The sequence below is a fragment of the Melanostigma gelatinosum genome (assembly GCF_949748355.1).
Source record: "Melanostigma gelatinosum genome assembly, chromosome: 11".
Classification (NCBI taxonomy): Eukaryota; Metazoa; Chordata; class Actinopteri; order Perciformes; family Zoarcidae; genus Melanostigma; species Melanostigma gelatinosum.
The window spans coordinates 9824300-9844528 of record NC_136644.1 but is presented as its reverse complement, the minus strand read 5'-3'; the positions used below and the strand labels follow the sequence as shown (position 1 = coordinate 9844528).

The 20229-nt window shown below is 41.7% G+C and overlaps 1 protein-coding gene and 1 long non-coding RNA gene across 3 annotated transcripts in view; both read left to right on the top strand.

The window, feature by feature from the left end:
- The window catches only part of LOC306784692 (glycine receptor subunit alpha-3-like), a gene marked incomplete at both ends in the record, with an annotated part of 48114 nt that overhangs the window by 6297 nt on the left and 21588 nt on the right, over positions 1–20229 (top strand). Inside the window, 3 exons of one of the 2 annotated variants that reach the window (XM_079278779.1) lie at positions 14017–14136; positions 14771–14808; positions 18547–18677. In XM_079278779.1, the coding sequence (XP_079134905.1) occupies positions 14116–14136; positions 14771–14808; positions 18547–18677 (190 nt within the window). Of the gene's footprint in view, positions 1–14016; positions 14137–14770; positions 14809–18546; positions 18678–20229 lie in introns of those variants that run through there. The other variant, XM_079278780.1, reaches the window with a different exon arrangement.
- Positions 1815–2895, top strand: LOC306784074. Its single transcript, XR_013772344.1, has 3 exons — positions 1815–1910; positions 2269–2452; positions 2803–2895. It is a non-coding gene; the product is annotated as an uncharacterized lncRNA (long non-coding RNA).

Below are 20229 nucleotides of genomic sequence, written 5' to 3'. Positions count from 1 at the left end.
TTCTCGGCACAAAGTACTCATTGAACTTTCCAAGCACCCGAACAAAATCATCTCTTATGTCCATCTTCGGGAAATGCAAACAAACGGAAGATGTTCTCCGACTCGCTTCCCATAGCGTATATCAGGCTGTTCACCTGCACGGCACCATCTTCTTTGTCCAGCTTGGTGGCGGTTCTGAATCTCACAAAACGCTGCTTCTACTCCGGCCATTCTCCTGGCTTATCGAAGGAAAAGTTTGTCGGGGGATTGAACTTTGTCATGTCTCCGCTTTCACTTCTGACACCATGTAAATCAATGCAATAGAGGCTTCTTAGTTTGCTCAGCTGGTTTTAATGGATCACCGTGTCTCACTTTACATACATCTGGAACTCCCGTATAAACCCCAGTATATGCGCATTAGACTACCGTATATGACAGTACCCGCCTATGAGTGCTTTTGGGCGGCGGAAGGGTTCATGGCAGCACCCCCACTGCTCGTTCAGGACAGTGCAGAATGTACGAGCTTTAACGTCACAGTCAAAACACCAGAAAAGTCTCCAATAACACCAGAAAAAGTCGCTAGATTTGTCGCAAGTAGCTTTTGGCAAAAAAAAGTAGCCATGAGGGTTTGGAAAGTCGCCGGATTTAGCGAGAAAGTCGGCAAGTTGCCAGCACTGGCTAAATATGTCCCCAGAGCAACATTGGACGTAACAATAATTCCTATCGCATATAAAACCAAACAAAAATCCATCTTCATAAAAACAAGTTGTAAAAATAATAATATATAAACAAGCATATTAAAGCTACTGCAGATGTAAAAACAAACGCATTTAACTTAGCAGAGCTGCTGTTCACTATCTAAAGACAAAGTGCATCCTCCTTTCTTTGTTAAAGAGTTTAATCTCACGGTTGTTCAGTACATCCGTGTGTTTTAGTTCCAGTAAGAAGTCCTTCTCCGTTCATGGACGCCAGTGAAGACAGTGGAGTCTCCCAGTTGTATTTCTTGAATACGTTTTAATGCGTTTGAGGCTGAAGATGTCTGCTCACAGAGGCAGCAGATTTTGGGATTGTCACCGCCCAACACGTCACGCTAGCCCACTGACCAATCACGTACTTGTAGGCCAGCTAGCAGCTCTGACACGTCAAAGAATACGCCCAACATGTCAAACTAAAGATCTGATTGGTTGAACACGATGACAATCAACAATATCGTCCCCATTCACTTAAACTGCAAAGAGATTCAAGTGAGAGTCTGCAGGCCTAGTCTTCTACCTAGAGACACAGAGGTGAACGCTGATTGGATGAAAGCTCTACTTAAAACAAGCTGCACTGGAAGCAGAGCAACTGAGGAAGACAGTAGCGGTGCAATGAGAACATAAGATAATGGGAAAATATGTTGATAAATTAGAATACATGTAGTGTATTTATGAAAATGTTTTAAATTATAAAATAGCGATAACTTTGTGATTCTGTTTAGGCCAGCAGAGAAGGCTTTGAAGGCCCTGACAGCCCACCACTGCTGTTAACAAACACAAATACATGCAAGTGTAGAGCTTATTGTATAAAGATCTCTGCTGATCAAGCAAATGTAAAATCTGTACTCCAAATGTACCTGCAGGGCACAAATAACTGTGGGCGGCCCACCCAGATAAAGCCATTGTGTGGTTAACTTTGTTAAGAATTTGCGACCTACATTCCATGTTTTTGCAGGATTTATTTCATTCAGAAGATAAGCCACGAGTAGCGTTAATTGCCGAACAAATAGTTAATTCTTTCCTTGCTATTTTAGGGAGAGGTGTTTTTACACGGGAATACATTGCACCATCCAGTTTTGTGATGGAGTACCGTGGAATTCTGTCACGAACTACAGGTGTAGATGACACAAATAATCCCTGTGTGTTTGATTTCATCTGGAATGGAACACACTATTGGTAAGTTAGCTGCTTGTTGATTTACTGAAATGGATTTCTTTTTATAGAGTTATTTGTTGTAAAAGAACAAATCAATCATCAGTTCAGATTCAGAACAAAGATGGTGTATGCTGCATGGTATACTTGTATCTATTTAGTTTAACCAGGGCCTCATCTTGTGCGTGTGAATTTCCCAAAAGTTATACAGCACAATGCGTGGGAAAATGTAAGAGTGGTGCAGTGGTATATGTGTACAAAAGGTTCCTGTTTTACATATAAACCAAGGTTGGACAACACAGAAAATATTTCTGTCATGACATTTTGAATGATTTAACCCCAGGAAAGCTTTTGAGTTTTATCTGGGCTATTTGTCTTACAGCATAGAAGAGGATGGAACACTCGGACGACTAGCAAATGATAATCACAGAAATCCCAACTGCAAAGTTAAAAAAATAATTTTCAAAGGAAGGCCACACTTGTGCCTGTTTGCTATAAAAGACATATTTCCAGGCGAGGAGATAACGTACAACTATGGGGCGTCTTCTTGGCCATGGAGATCAATGGTGAGTTTATGTTCTCATGTTCTCTAAATGATAGTGTGTGGTAACTGACGGGGCAACAGTGTTTCATTGTCTCCTGCTTTTCATTGAACTACTTGGCTGATTTATTCAGATCATATTTTATTCCCAGACATTACAATGTCCTTAAAGTCCCAGTGAAGCAGAGGTGTAACTTATTTTTCTCAGTTTTCTGTTGTCATTGTGTATAAGACTAGAGTACTCTGTAGGCTAGCTGATCCACTGTAAATGTACACACCTTCATAACTGCAACGCCTCTGCCTTCACACAAGTCTTCCTCAAACTTCTCCAGAAGTTATATGACAACAGCATATATTTTCTCTGTACAATCTTAGGCACCTTGTAAAGAACCGTCTTATCCTGAACCCAAGAAAGGAGTTCCATTCTCGTCAGAAAAAGAAATGGTAAGTTCCTTTTTGTAATATCGCAGTCGCATGCTGTTTGGCTAGAATGGGGGGAAACAACACCTCCATGACACATCCGCCTACTTCCTGGGATGGGATGTATTTCATGTCTGCAGTGCACACCGCATGCTAACAGTGAAAGTGGCAGTAGGTATTTAATCAGCATAGAATTTACTAAAGTAATTCCCGGGGAGAATTTGGGTTTCATCGATACAGTTTTGCCCATTTAGAATAGAAAAGTACACAAAGACAAATTATAAGAAAATAGAAAAAAGAAATGTGCAATATACTACAACAATAAATAACATATATGGAAATAAGAAATGTGTAAAATTATATAAACTACAATATAAAACAGTGTAAATAATAATAATGCGGAAGAACTGCAGATAACTTGTCAAACATGAATTAGCCATCCCGGTCAGTAAATGGCATCACTTGTGTGTCGGGGGATGGGCACAGCATGGACCTGCTTTGTGAGGACACCTGTTCTTATGAGGACCATCATATTTCTTCACACACTGGTCAAACAAGTTGGTTTCATGTTAGCTTTTAAGCATTGACTAGGCTCAGGCCTTACGTACACTATTCAAGGCAGGACATACTTTCATACATAATTTGTGGTATTTATTGAATATGAAGGAAGGTCTTGATAGATTTCTCTCATAAGTTGAAGGTATTTTTCTCAGGTTATTTTGTCTCCGTGTATAGGATTCATCAGTGATCTTTTATGTTCCATCCTTCCTTGCTGGCTAGTAAGCAGAATTTCAGCCAGACAAATGGCCAGTGTTGTAGAACTTTGATTGCTGAATGTAAATGAATCGCTGCTGTTTTTATATTTTCTAAGAGTGTCCCTATTTTTGACTCATTCACAGGAATTCTGTGGTGAATCAAGTGATGCTTTGAATACACCTTGTGCAACTCCCTTCACACCAGTGAATGAGAACGTAAGTTGGAATGTATTCTTCTTTCACACACTGGCAAGACGTTACATGTGGGTGGCTGGGGGAAGACGGTAGTACCGGGCTGTTTTACCTGAACCATATATGTCTCCACTCTTTGGGTCAAACAGAAGCTGGTCGAATGTTTTAGAAAACTTGGTAAAGTAAAATGATGTCTGGTCACAGTGTCTTGTGAGGACAGCAGATAACTTGTCAAACATGAATTAGCCATCCCGGTCAGTAAATGGCATCACTTGTGTGTCGGGGGATGGGCACAGCATGGACCTGCTTTGTGAGGACACCTGTTCTTATGAGGACCATCATATTTCGTCACACACTGGTCAAACAAGTTGGTTTCATGTTAGCTTTTAAGCATTGACTAGGCTCAGGCCTTACGTACACAATTCAAGGCTGGACATACTTTCATTACTGTTACAACTACAACAAATGACTTGCATACATAATTTGCGCTATTTGAAGGAAGGTCTTGATAGATTTCTATCAGAGGTGTAACTTATTTTTCTCAGTTTTCTGTTGTCAGTGTGTATAAGACTGGAGTACTCTGTAGGCTAGCTGATCCACTGTAAATGTACACACCTTCATAACTGCAACGCCTCTGCCTTCACACAAGTCTTCCTCAAACTTCTCCAGAAGTTATATGACAACAGCATATATTTTCTCTGTACAATCTTAGTGTTAATTGAAGCAACTGATTGTGCTCCCAATTATTGCCAATGCATTTCAGGTGTGAGTGTGTCATGTGACTGTCTATTTAAGCTGATGCACCTGCGCAGAATAAAATACGTGTTTTCTCAGAACTTGACCCAGTGGCTGCAGATTGTTTGTTCTCCCAGGTTTAAATGTGTTGAGTCGATATATCTCTAGTCAAGCTCTGCAGAACAGGTTATGGGCCCAGATGCGTTAGACGTTTGTGCAAAGAGATATCCGGCGTGAGTAGCCACTGAGAGACATTTGCTTGTGTGCGTATCTCACGGATTGGAGTGCCAGCACCATGAGCGGACATACGAGTTCACGTTGGTCTCGTCTTGTTTTTAATGGGGACGAAAAGAACTATGAACTGTGGGAGACAAAGTTTTTGGGACATCTGCGGTTGCAGAAACTGAAGGACACCATTTTGAATCAGCCCGCCGATGGCGCAGAAGAAAACGCACTGGCTGAGGATGCGGCGAAGAACGCGGAAGCGTACGCGGAACTGATCCAATTCCTTGATGACAAAAGTTTGTCTCTGGTCATGCGAGAGGCAGCGGATGACGGGCGTGGAGCGCTCAGGATTTTGCGTGACTATTATGCAGGCAAGGGTAAGCCCCGCATTGTATGCCTGTATACAGAACTGACTTCTTTGCAAAAGATGAGTAGTGAGAGTGTGACTGACTATGTCATACGTGCTGAGATTTCGATCACAGCGCTGCGTAATGCTGGAGAGGTTTTAAGCGATGGACTATTGGTTGCAATGATTTTGAAGGGGCTGCCAGACTCATTTAAGCCTTTTTCCATTTTTATCACTCAAAGTTATGAGACTCTCTCTTTTGCGGAGTTCAAGACTAAGTTGCGCAGTTATGAGAGCACTGAAGGTATGCGCACAGCTGCGGCCGACGACAATGTCATGAGGGCCCAGGCGCATCCAAGGAGGGCTGCCCCAGCAGGCGCAGGTGCACGCAGCACCGAGAGCGGGGACATTGTGTGTTTCCGTTGTGGCCAGAGAGGTCACAAGGTAAGAGACTGTCAGCGTGGTCAACAGTGGTACGGCCAGGGCGAGAGTACCGGACGGCGAGGAGGATGGCGACAGTGGCAGCGGGACAACGCGCGTGGAGTGTCCGAGGAGATGGATGACAACACCTTCGTGTTCAAGCTGGTGACCAGCGAGCCAGGAAGCGGTGTCACCAGAAAGGGCTTGATGGTGGACACCGGTGCGACGGCGCATATCATCACTGACCTGGCGAAGTTCAAGAACTTCGATGACCGATTCCAGTCCGAGACGCACTGCGTGGAGCTGGCCGATGGCACAAGCTGCACGGGGGTCGCGGAGCGCAGAGGAGACGCTGAGGTGTGTCTGATCGACAGCAGGGGGCGGCACCTCAGTACCACACTGAAGCAGGCGCTGTACATCCCCTCGTATCCCCAAGACATCTTCTCCGTGAGAGCTGCAACTTATCGTGGGGCAACGGTGATCTTCAAGGAAGGAGAAAACGTCTTGCAGTATAGAGACGGTACGCGCTTCCTCATTTATGAGCATAACAGACTGTTCTATTTGCCTACTGTGTCAGTAAACAATGACTGTGATGATCAATGTATGAGCTGTCATGATATTCAGACGTGGCACGAGATTTTGGGGCACTGTAATTTTGATGATGTCATGAAGTTAGAGAATGTTGTGGATGGAATGTCAATCAGGGGTAAAGCGTCCAAATCCATGATATGTGAAGTGTGTACTCAGGGCAAGTTCACTCAGAGCAGAAACAGGAAGCCTGATGTGAGGGCCAAATCAGCCTTAGAGCTGGTTCACACTGACTTGTCAGGCCCCATTGACCCAGAGTCCAAGGAAGGGTATAGGTATGCACTTTCCTTTACTGACGACTATTCAAGTGCAGTGTTTGTGTACTATCTAAAGTACAAGAGGGACACTGTAGAAGCCACAGAGAGGTTTCTAGCCGACACAGCCCCATATGGGAAAGTGAAGTGTATCAGGTCTGACAATGGTACAGAGTTCACAGGGCAGGGTTACCAAGCTCTACTGCGTAGGAATAGAATCAGACATGAAAGATCAGCACCATACTCACCACACCAGAATGGCACTGCTGAGCGTAACTGGAGAACCCTTTTTGACATGGCGAGATGTATGCTCTTGGAGAGCCAGTTAGCCAAGGAGCTATGGCCGTATGCGGTCCAGACAGCAGCAGTGGTGAGGAATAGATGTTTCAACAACCGCACTAGAGAGACACCTTACTTTATGCTGACAGGAAGGAGACCTAATGTCTCCAGGATGCAGAAGTTTGGTACTGTATGTTACGCCTACAGGCAGGACAGGAAGAAGCTAGAGTCAAGGTCTGACAAGGGCATCTTCGTTGGTTATGACAAGAACAGTCCAGCCTATATGGTCTACTACCCTGACAGCAGGAAGGTGATGAAGCACCGACTGGTGAGGTTCATGTCCTGTGTTGAGGGACAGCAGACTGATGACATGTCCGACGATGACACTGGTGTGCAGTCTAACGCAACCAGACCTGACCCTGACCAACCCGAGCAGAACGACATCCCAGAAGCTAGGCCAGGTCCAAGCCAGATAGGCCTACAGACAGGTGGAGTCAAGCCCGAATCCCAGTCTCCACGGAGATACCCTGCTAGAGAGAGGAGGAGGCCAGACTTCTATGGGATAGAGAGTGATCAGGCTCAGATCAACATTGATTATTGCTACAGGATGGTTTGTAATGTACCACAGACGTTCAGAGATGCTGTGTCTTCATCCAACTCAAGTAAGTGGATAGATGCAATGGATGAGGAGATGAAGGCACTGAGGGATAACAACACATTTACTCTGACCACCTTACCTGAGGGCAAGAAAGCAGTGGGGGGTAGATGGGTGTATACTCTCAAAACCAATGTTGATGGATCTGACAAGTACAAGGCCCGCTATGTAGCCAAGGGATACAGTCAACGGATGGGTGTAGATTATGGAGAAACGTTTTCTCCTACTGCCGACCTGACTAGTGTGAGAGTGTTGATGCAGAAAGCTGCCCAGGAGGATCTGATCCTGCATCAGATGGATGTTAAAACCGCCTACTTACATGCACCAATTGATTGTGAGATTTACATGGAACAGCCAGAGGGTTATGATGTAAAATCTCAGACAAATGGGAAGATGGTGTGTAGACTAAAGAAGTCACTATATGGGCTTAAACAATCAGGTAGAAACTGGAACATAATGTTGCATGACTATCTATGTGAAAATATGTTTGTACAGAATCCAGCCGATCACTGTGTTTATGAGAGAGAAACGGAACATGACAAGGTGATCCTACTGATCTGGGTTGATGACCTGGTTATTGCAGCCAGTGATGAGAGTGCTTTAAAAGCAGTAAAAAAGATGCTTGCTGTGAAGTTCCAGATGAAAGATTTGGGCAGACTGAAGAATTTTCTTGGTATCACTTTTGATCAGTGTAATGGATGTGTGACCATGTCACAGCAGAGCTATGTTGACAAGCTGCTTGACAGGTTTAATATGCAGGATTGTAAGCCCAGGTCAACACCTTGTGAACCAGAGCTGCATTACACTGATGAGAAGCTAGGTGACCCCAGAAAATACAGAGAGGCAGTGGGTAGCCTAATCTACCTAACCTCATGCACCAGACCTGATCTGAGCTTTGTTGTAAGCAGACTGTCACAGCATTTCAGTGAGCCGACAGAAGAGCAGTGGACAACTGTTAAGCATGTACTGAAATATTTGAAGGGCACAAATGACAAAATGTTGTGTTACAGAAAATGTGATGAGCTGAGGTTGTTTGCTTACAGTGATGCAGATTGGGCAGGTGATGCAACTGACAGACGCAGTACAACTGGTTATTGTGTTAGTCTGAGTGAGAATGGTCCTCTGATTTCCTGGAAGACCAAAAAGCAGCCAACGGTAGCACTGTCAACTTGTGAGGCAGAGTATATGGCGTTGGCCGCAACCACACAAGAGTGTCTTTACTTATCTCAACTGCTTGAACATCTTGATGACTGTCTGTATGATGTACCTAAGATTTTTGGAGATAACCAAGGTACAATTGCATTAGCCAAGAATCCAGTGAGCAGACAGCGATGTAAGCACATTGATATAAAATACCATTTTGTGAGATCAACTGTTAATGACTGTAAAGTATGTTTGGAGTATTGCCCAACAGACCGGATGGTAGCTGACCTGATGACAAAACCAGCTACTAAAGCAAAGCTACTTACTTTTTCCATGTTCTTGTTTGGGGCATAGCCAGTTAAGTGCAGTTAAGTGCAGTTGGTTTCCATGTTTTTCCCCTTGTATGATTTATGGTTGTCAATAATGTGTGATCAAGTGGGGGTGTTAATTGAAGCAACTGATTGTGCTCCCAATTATTGCCAATGCATTTCAGGTGTGAGTGTGTCATGTGACTGTCTATTTAAGCTGATGCACCTGCGCAGAATAAAATACGTGTTTTCTCAGAACTTGACCCAGTGGCTGCAGATTGTTTGTTCTCCCAGGTTTAAATGTGTTGAGTCGATATATCTCTAGTCAAGCTCTGCAGAACACTTAGGCACCTTGTAAAGAACCGTCTAATCCTGAACCCAAGAAAGGAGTTCCATTCTCGTCAGAAAAAGAAATGGTAAGTTCCTTTTTGTAATATCGCAGTCGCATGCTGTTTGGCTAGAATGGGGGAAAACAACACCTCCATGACACATCCGCCTACTTCCTGGGATGGGATGTATTTCATGTCTGCAGTGCACACCGCATGCTAACAGTGAAAGTGGCAGTAGGTATTTAATCAGCATAGAATTTACTAAAGTGATTCCCGGGGAGAATTTGGGTTTCATCGATACAGTTTTGCCCATTTAGAATAGAAAAGTACACAAAGACAAATTATAAGAAAATAGAAAAAAGAAATGTGCAATATACTACAACAATAAATAACATATATGGAAATAAGAAATGTGTAAAATTATATAAACTACAATATAAAACAGTGTAAATAATAATAATGCGGAAGAACTGCAGATAACTTGTCAAACATGAATTAGCCATCCCGGTCAGTAAATGGCATCACTTGTGTGTCGGGGGATGGGCACAGCATGGACCTGCTTTGTGAGGACACCTGTTCTTATGAGGACCATCATATTTCTTCACACACTGGTCAAACAAGTTGGTTTCATGTTAGCTTTTAAGCATTGACTAGGCTCAGGCCTTACGTACACTATTCAAGGCAGGACATACTTTCATACATAATTTGTGGTATTTATTGAATATGAAGGAAGGTCTTGATAGATTTCTCTCATAAGTTGAAGGTATTTTTCTCAGGTTCTTTTGTCTCCGTGTATAGGATTCATCAGTGATCTTTTATGTTCCATCCTTCCTTGCTGGCTAGTAAGCAGAATTTCAGCCAGACAAATGGCCAGTGTTGTAGAACTTTGATTGCTGAATGTAAATGAATCGCTGCTGTTTTTATATTTTCTAAGAGTGTGCCTATTTTTGACTCATTCACAGGAATTCTGTGGTGAATCAAGTGATGCTTTGAATACACCTTGTGCAACTCCCTTCACACCAGTGAATGAGAACGTAAGTTGGAATGTATTCTTCTTTCACACACTGGCAAGACGTTACATGTGGGTGGCTGGGGGAAGACGGTAGTACCGGGCTGTTTTACCTGAACCATATATGTCTCCACTCTTTGGGTCAAACAGAAGCTGGTCGAATGTTTTAGAAAACTTGGTAAAGTAAAATGATGTCTGGTCACAGTGTCTTGTGAGGACAGCAGATAACTTGTCAAACATGAATTAGCCATCCCGGTCAGTAAATGGCATCACTTGTGTGTCGGGGGATGGGCACAGCATGGACCTGCTTTGTGAGGACACCTGTTCTTATGAGGACCATCATATTTCTTCACACACTGGTCAAACAAGTTGGTTTCATGTTAGCTTTTAAGCATTGACTAGGCTCAGGCCTTACGTACACAATTCAAGGCTGGACATACTTTCATTACTGTTACAACTACAACAAATGACTTGCATACATAATTTGTGCTATTTGAAGGAAGGTCTTGATAGATTGCTATCAGAGGTGTAACTTATTTTTCTCAGTTTTCTGTTGTCAGTGTGTATAAGACTGGAGTACTCTGTAGGCTAGCTGATCCACTGTAAATGTACACACCTTCATAACTGCAACGCCTCTGCCTTCACACAAGTCTTCCTCAAACTTCTCCAGAAGTTATATGACAACAGCATATATTTTCTCTGTACAATCTTAGGCACCTTGTAAAGAACCGTCTAATCCTGAACCCAAGAAAGGAGTTCCATTCTCGTCAGAAAAAGAAATGGTAAGTTCCTTTTTGTAATATCGCAGTCGCATGCTGTTTGGCTAGAATGGGGGGAAACAACACCTCCATGACACATCCGCCTACTTCCTGGGATGGGATGTATTTCATGTCTGCAGTGCACACCGCATGCTAACAGTGAAAGTGGCAGTAGGTATTTAATCAGAATAGAATTTACTAAAGTGATTCCCGGGGAGAATTTGGGTTTCATCGATACAGTTTTGCCCATTTAGAATAGAAAAGTACACAAAGACAAATTATAAGGAAATAGAAAAAAGAAATATGCAATATACTACAACAATAAATAACATATATGGAAATAAGAAATGTGTAAAATTATATAAACTACAATATAAAACAGTGTAAATAATAATAATGCGGAAGAACTGCAGATAACTTGTCAAACATGAATTAGCCATCCCGGTCAGTAAATGGCATCACTTGTGTGTCGGGGGATGGGCACAGCATGGACCTGCTTTGTGAGGACACCTGTTCTTATGAGGACCATCATATTTCTTCACACACTGGTCAAACAAGTTGGTTTCATGTTAGCTTTTAAGCATTGACTAGGCTCAGGCCTTACGTACACTATTCAAGGCAGGACATACTTTCATACATAATTTGTGGTATTTATTGAATATGAAGGAAGGTCTTGATAGATTTCTCTCATAAGTTGAAGGTATTTTTCTCAGGTTCTTTTGTCTCCATGTATAGGATTCATCAGTGATCTTTTATGTTACATCCTTCCTTACTGGCTAGTAAGCAGAATTTCAGCCAGACAAATGGCCAGTGTTGTAGAACTTTGATTGCTGAATGTAAATGAATCGCTGCTGTTTTTATATTTTCTAAGAGTGTGCCTATTTTTGACTCATTCACAGGAATTCTGTGGTGAATCAAGTGATGCTTTGAATACACCTTGTGCAACTCCCTTCACACCAGTGAATGAGAACGTAAGTTAGAATGTATTCTTCTTTCACACACTGGCAAGACGTTACATGTGGGTGGCTGTGGGAAGACGGTAGTACCGGGCTGTTTTACCTGTACCATATATGTCTCCACTCTTTGGGTCAAACAGAAGCTGGTCGAATGTTTTAGAAAACTTGGTAAAGTAAAATGATGTCTGGTCACAGTGTCTTGTGAGGACAGCAGATAACTTGTCAAACATGAATTAGCCATCCCGGTCAGTAAATGGCATCACTTGTGTGTCGGGGGATGGGCACAGCATGGACCTGCTTTGTGAGGACACCTGTTCTTATGAGGACCATCATATTTCTTCACACACTGGTCAAACAAGTTGGTTTCATGTTAGCTTTTAAGCATTGACTAGGCTCAGGCCTTACGTACACAATTCAAGGCTGGACATACTTTCATTACTGTTACAACTACAACAAATGACTTGCATACATAATTTGCGCTATTTGAAGGAAGGTCTTGATAGATTTCTATCAGAGGTGTAACTTATTTTTTTCTGTTGTCAGTGTGTATAAGACTGGAGTACTCTGTAGGCTAGCTGATCCACTGTAAATGTACACACCTTCATAACTGCAACGCCTCTGCCTTCACACAAGTCTTCCTCAAACTTCTCCAGAAGTTATATGACAACAGCATATATTTTCTCTGTACAATCTTAGGCACCTTGTAAAGAACCGTCTAATCCTGAACCCAAGAAAGGAGTTCCATTCTCGTCAGAAAAAGAAATGGTAAGTTCCTTTTTGTAATATCGCAGTCGCATGCTGTTTGGCTAGAATGGGGGAAAACAACACCTCCATGACACATCCGCCTACTTCCTGGGATGGGATGTATTTCATGTCTGCAGTGCACACCGCATGCTAACAGTGAAAGTGGCAGTAGGTATTTAATCAGCATAGAATTTACTAAAGTGATTCCCGGGGAGAATTTGGGTTTCATCGATACAGTTTTGCCCATTTAGAATAGAAAAGTACACAAAGACAAATTATAAGAAAATAGAAAAAAGAAATGTGCAATATACTACAACAATAAATAACATATATGGAAATAAGAAATGTGTAAAATTATATAAACTACAATATAAAACAGTGTAAATAATAATAATGCGGAAGAACTGCAGATAACTTGTCAAACATGAATTAGCCATCCCGGTCAGTAAATGGCATCACTTGTGTGTCGGGGGATGGGCACAGCATGGACCTGCTTTGTGAGGACACCTGTTCTTATGAGGACCATCATATTTCTTCACACACTGGTCAAACAAGTTGGTTTCATGTTAGCTTTTAAGCATTGACTAGGCTCAGGCCTTACGTACACAATTCAAGGCTGGACATACTTTCATTACTGTTACAACTACAACAAATGACTTGCATACATAATTTGCGCTATTTGAAGGAAGGTCTTGATAGATTTCTATCAGAGGTGTAACTTATTTTTCTCAGTTTTCTGTTGTCATTGTGTATAAGACTGGAGTACTCTGTAGGCTAGCTGATCCACTGTAAATGTACACACCTTCATAACTGCAACGCCTCTGCCTTCACACAAGTCTTCCTCAAACTTCTCCAGAAGTTATATGACAACAGCATATATTTTCTCTGTACAATCTTAGGCACCTTGTAAAGAACCGTCTAATCCTGAACCCAAGAAAGGAGTTCCATTCTCGTCAGAAAAAGAAATGGTAAGTTCCTTTTTGTAATATCGCAGTCGCATGCTGTTTGGCTAGAATGGGGGGAAACAACACCTCCATGACACATCCGCCTACTTCCTGGGATGGGATGTATTTCATGTCTGCAGTGCACACCGTATGCTAACAGTGAAAGTGGCAGTAGGTATTTAATCAGCATAGAATTTACTAAAGTGATTCCCGGGGAGAATTTGGGTTTCATCGATACAGTTTTGCCCATTTAGAATAGAAAAGTACACAAAGACAAATTATAAGAAAAAATAAATGTGCAATATACTACAACAATAAATAACATATATGGAAATAAGAAATGTGTAAAATTATATAAACTACAATATAAAACAGTGTAAATAATAATAATGCGGAAGAACTGCAGATAACTTGTCAAACATGAATTAACCATCCCGGTCAGTAAATAGCATCACTTGTGTGTCGGGGGATGGGCACAGCATGGACCTGCTTTGTGAGGACAAAAGTTCAGATTTCCTGATGCTTAGAAACTTCAAGTATTTGGATTGTTAAAATTGGAGTTATGGTATAGAAATCAAGTTGTTTTTTGTTGTTTTAGGGAGAAAAAAGAAGATTGATTTGACCCAGGATGAGGCCACCAACTCCGAAGGTAAATATAATAATGCTATGGATGGATTTCTTAATTATTATTTTTTTAGCAATTCAATGTATGTGGTCCTGTTGATGCTTAAGTGGGCCTGCATAAAGACTTATGGCTTTGTCTACTGTGATAGGTTCTTCTGTACCACTACTACATTGTACTGTTGTGCGGAGGAAAAGACGATGCGCCTCATTCTGCATTTTAGTTTTGGTTCTATTTCTAGAAAAACACATTGCCCTGGCAACCAATGCAGATAGTTCAAAGATGCCAGAACTCACAAGTCCGACCTGCACACTTGCAAAAATAACAGTGTAGAGAGTCAGTCCTAAAGAGAAAAGTTTTTGTACAATTTCGAATGTTTCAAATATATATTTTAAGTGTACTATGTTACAGCCTTAAGCAGGAGTTATATAAAGTTTATTTACCGAATACTATCGGTACAGTGGTGACATAATGCTGTTTTTATACTCATTTTAATTGAACTTAAGTATATATAACTTTGATAAATAATATACTCGATAACCCACAAATGCTACATTTGAGTGCATCAAAAGTTATTCCAAGAATGTTGTAAATCTCGACTAAACTTATGATTGTCTTTATTATAATCTAATCAAGGAAAATATGTTCTTGTGATTGGCAGATGTCTGAAGAAGATCTTCCAAAAAGCCGTGGAGCAAGGTAGAAGTTTCATCTGTCATGAAACACTTTAGAATACACATTTCAAAGGACACCTTGCTACGAAGTTGAGTGTGAGCAATGTAAGAATGCTCAAGACCATGTTTTGAAAGACAGAACTGTTCAAAACATCCGAGATTTTGTGAGGAACAGGGGCCTGACTTACAAAAGGAATAATGTAACATGAATATCCATTAACCGTAGAGTTTAGTGCATCTGTTGCATTACTGCACCTGTTGCAGCACAGTTTGTAGCGCCGTTTACTGCGTCTGTTTCTGTTGCGGTGCCGGTTAATGGGGCAGTTTGCAGTGCGTTTAACTGCGTTGTTTGCAGTGTGTTTTACTGCGTTTGCATTGCACTGCGTCATTTGCAGTGCGTTTCGCTGCATCGTTTGCAGTGCGTTTCACTGTACACTGCACCGCTTGCAGTAAGTTTCACTGCGTTGTTTGCAGTGCGTTTCACTGCGCTGCTTGCAGTGCCGGTTACTGTGTCGCTTGCAGTGCGTTTCGCAGCAGTGCGTTTCTCTGTTTCGTCGCAGTGCGTTTTAAATGTAGCATTTTTCTTTTATTTACGACAGAAATCTTGTACATTCTCAATGTTTAAAGTCATTACATTACAATAAATGTATTTTCATTTAAAGGCATTCTGATCTAGCTTTTGATTTTATTTCCTCCATTACCCTGTTGCTGATACCATTTTATACTTATTCTAAACAAACAACAAACAAAAAAGTGGTCACAATTTGAAAGTAAAAGCAACCTTTCAGAATAAACATTGAATATATGCAATTCAAATGTTGTCCGTCTCTACCATTCTTATGCAAACGTCCATTTGAACTCAAGGATGAAATTATTAGATTTTGATGGTCAAAGGTCACTGACCAGACAAAAAGTCTTCATTTGCTAATTATGACAATATCACACGAATGAATACAAAAAATGTGCGTGTGAAATGTTAACATTTAAACCTACATAGATGTAATTTGTAACATGACTGGTTGATGGATGCATACAACTGTGAAGAGGTAATTCTAGTTTAATGGGAGGGGTTTGTTTGAGTTTATGTGTGTGTATTAGGGGTATACAGTTCACGAAATTCTCATTTCAATACAATACAGTGGTGCCATGGTTAGGTTCGGTACATTTTCAATACAGCAAATAAGCAGAAATGCCTCGCTGGTGAGACTCGAGGGGGCGTGTCTGAAGAACATGGCTCTTCATCTCCCATTCAGTAGTGAGGTAATGTGTCGTTACAGTCAGGTAGCTTTGTGTAGTCCGTGACGTCCGGCCGTCTGTTGTTAGAGGAACAGCGGGAGCCTCGGACATTTGATTCTCTGTTTGGACTTTTGGTTTCTTTAACAAAGCAGGAATTATGGTCTGGCGAAATGGGCTCGTGAATGAGTAGTGTCACGGGGCTCAATAACATTAAGCATGTTGGTACAGTCTGGTGTTCCAGTCCAGATTAGGGTCTCGTATCTGCGGCTATAAATATAACAATCGCCGTGGCGATTGCTTTAGCCCTGTTTGAATCGGTAGGGAGTAGCTGCCTAAACACTGCGGGAAGATGTTGAAGTGGGTGTGCTGCTGTTGGTTTTACTGGTAAACTAGTTTAGCGTAGTGCGCCTCCCAGAACACATGTGCCTCACCAGAGTAGAATGTTGTTCTTCTGTGGTGGGCGTGTCAGACAGCACGTTGTCTGTTATGTCAGGTGGGTTGCCATATCTATCTATCTATCTATCTATCTATCTATCTATAGGATGGTCCTCATAACTCATGGTCTTGCCATGTTTGTGTGTGTATTGGTAATGTCCCACTGAACCAGGATGGTCCTCATAACTCAGGGTCTTGCCATGTTTGTGTGTGTGTGTGTGTATTGGTAATGTCCCACTGAACCAGGATGGTCCTCATAACTCAGGGTCTTGCCATGTTTGTGTGTGTGTGTGTATTGGTAATGTCCCGCTGAACCAGGATGGTCCTCATAACTCAGGGTCTTGCCATGTTTGTGTGTGTGTGTGTATTGGTAATGTCCCGCTGAACCAGGATGGTCCTCATAACTCAGGGTCTTGCCATGTTTGTGTGTGTGTGTGTTGGTAATGTCCCTCTGAACCAGGATGGTCCTCATAACTCAGGGTCTTGCCATGTTTGTGTGTGTGTGTGTATTGGTAATGTCCCGCTAAACCAGGATGGTCCTCATAACTCAGGGTCTTGCCATGTTTGTGTGTGTGTGTATTGGTAATGTCCCGCTAAACCAGCAGGGTCTTCATAAGTCAGCGGCATGTTAGGATCCGCCCCGTCCCAACAGTCCTGTAGAATGTCAGGTCTTAATATCTCCAGATTCTTTGATGAGATATTAATTCTGAACAGTGAGGTTTGTTCCCTTTATCATAAGGACCAGTTTAATACTTATTATCACTGTCTACGACTAAGGAAAAGGTGCGTCTCCATATACCAGGGTTTGAACTGGTATGGGTGAAAAGCCCTCATAAACCACCCGCGCCCGTATGTGTGTGTGTGTGTGTGTGTGTTCAACAGTATGATCTTTGCAGTGAGCAGAGCTATTTTGGGAGTTTTGTACTGACAAATAAACACACACATACATACATTTTACCTTAGCATTTAGAAGCTACTACCCAGTCTCTGCAGAAGCCCTCTCCGCCTCTCCCCCTCCGAACACACACATACACACACTATCCAGTTGATAAAAAACAAAGAAGTCAACCATGTCTCTTTTGTGGAGCAGTTTATACTACGGGAGAGCAGAGTTACATGAAATTGGATGGTTTTTTTTTGTTCTTTATTTACACATATACGATTTCTTTTTTTTTAAAGATACTATTTACAAGGAGAAAAGCCTAAAACCCTGCAAAGTGGCATTCAGAGGCACCATATAACTCCACAGCTACTCCTCCATTTTGGACATATGTCTTATTCCCACAAAGGTCAGCACTGTCAAGACAGTTCACTATTTTGTGTGTCAAAGTTTACCAAAGGAAAAATGTTTTTATTAAAATGTTAAATGAATTGAAATGTTTCTGTTGTAGTTTAGCTACGAGTGACTGTGTGTCCCAAATCAATTTTAAGTTTTAAGAAATTTTTAAATCAAAAGTAGATTTTTTTGTAGCTGATCCCGATTGCCAATTTTGTTGAAGTCTGACCTGCCGATTCAGAACTTTGCAGATTCCAAATTTCTCCCAAAGAACTATAATTGACAGCAGGGCTCCTGACTGTTTTCACCAAAGTCCCCTGAATCGTTCCAAAAATATATTCAACCGTCCCAAAGTCAGTGCAAACCCTGAAAAATGTTATCCTTTTACTTTGTTATTGTAATCTACAATGGTTATTGAAAGAAAGGTACACAATTCATATAATTAGGAAATGAATTATTATATTTGTATCAAAATATTTGGTTTGATTATGTATATATTATAAGCTGCTTAGAGCTAGCGTCACTGTTAGGAAGTTAAACAGGTCATAATTCCCTCTCTCATAACTTTTTTATATTGCTGTAAAAAAATATTCTTCAAACAACTGTTTGTTCATTTTTATAATCAAAAATTATATTTTACAATGTTTTACAAGACACATGACAATAACACTATAATGTACCTTTGTCACACCCATTGTTACCCAATAGATGCTATGCAGATAAAGTCAACCTCCGCTAACGTTAGCTGTTTAGCTCTGTGCTGTGAAAACATCGCAGACGATCACGTCCATGCTCTGTGTTTTGTTTCCATCACAGTGTTGGTCAGTGTAAGGAGGTGGACAATGTTGCGAGGACACGGCCGGCCCCAATGTCTCCCTCGGATTTTCTGGACAAACTGATGGGCAGGACGTCGGGATATGATGCCAGGATAAGACCGAACTTTAAAGGTATCTGGCTATCTATGTCTGTCTGTATTTCTCCACTGCAGAAGAACACAGGGAATTAAGATGGAAGAACCTCTATTTCTCCTGGCTTCAATCAGCCTTCTGTTTCTTGTCTGGATAGTCTTTTGCCAATGTCCATGCGCTCCACAGACAAAGACCCACGTCCTCTGCCTCGTCCCCGCCCACGACCCCGTCCTCTGTACTGCCCTTGGTAAATGGTCAGCTGTGGTATCGGGAGCTTGGATTTTCTCTTTCTTTGGTTATCTTCGATGAGCTTTTCAGCGGCGTCTTAGGTACTCACCTCTCAACCCGTCTCTGAGTGGAGGTCAGGGCTGAAGCTTCACTTCACGATGTGCACTATTCCCCGTCAACTCCGAGTCCTGAACCCTTCACTTGAGTTATCCTGCCGACAACGCCACATTTTTGGTGGAAATCTGAAATTAAGATTGAGAATCAAGTTGACTTTCAAGCGTTTGTTGTAGCATTTGCAAATGGGCTCTGATCGTACAGCGACCAATGGTCTCCACAGAACAAGAGTGCAGTAGTAAAGTTACATCTGGCTTTTATACCTTTGCTCTAAAGAACGTAGGTTTCATCTGCTTAGTGAAAGACAGTTAGGAAAGGAGGTGAAATGCTGTATGCTCAGAGGCGGACAGTTAAGAAGGGAAGTGAATGGTTGGTAAAAGCTTAAAGATAAGTGAGAGTTGAAGGGAAGGTGAGAGTTAAGAAAAGCAAGTTTATATTTACACATCCTGTAGTTAGCAGACTCGCAGACTTGCAAAAGGCCACAGGTAATGGTGTCAAAGTACATAGGGGTATGACTTGCTCCATTGTTTAGCAGGCAGGCCATACTTTATGTTACGGTGTGGCCTGACTTAAATGCAGAATGCAGAAATTCATGTACACTAATTGATATGTTATCTTTAGCTAACAATATAGGAAAAATAGGACGGGGGGGACTCTGTTTTTTACATAAATGATGCTTGGTGATCAAACGTCAGTTAATGTTGATGGACAATGTTTCTCTGATGTTGCCTTTAATGTTCCTGGGAATCAGCATCACTGATAACCTGACTTGGTCCTCACACATCTATATCCTGGTGAAAAAAGCTCAGAAGCGTACTCAGTTTTCTGGTCACTGTTTACAAGTCAAGAACTTCGTATCAACCTCCAGAACTGAGACTGAATTAATTAGTTGGCTATAATTGTCCTTTTTCGAAGGGTACTTCCCTGAGCTGAATTTAATGCAAGTTAAATGATGTTATTTATTATAAATATTGAGTATTTCTGATAGCCTGAAATTGAGTGCAATCACTTTTCAAACACTGCTCCATTTTTTTGTAGCATTAAATGTAGCTCAAGCGCAAGTTCAGTCAGGAAGACACTCACTCATAATCTCGGTCTCTCCTCTCCTTGCAATTACTCTATCAGCTGATTGGGGGCGTGCACTTTTAAGTAACCAACCAGATTCTGCACACTGGTTCCTGAAGCCAATCATATCGTTGCTGTCAAACTTTAAATCGTGTTCTCCTCTCTGCTGCTGTCAGTTGTAATT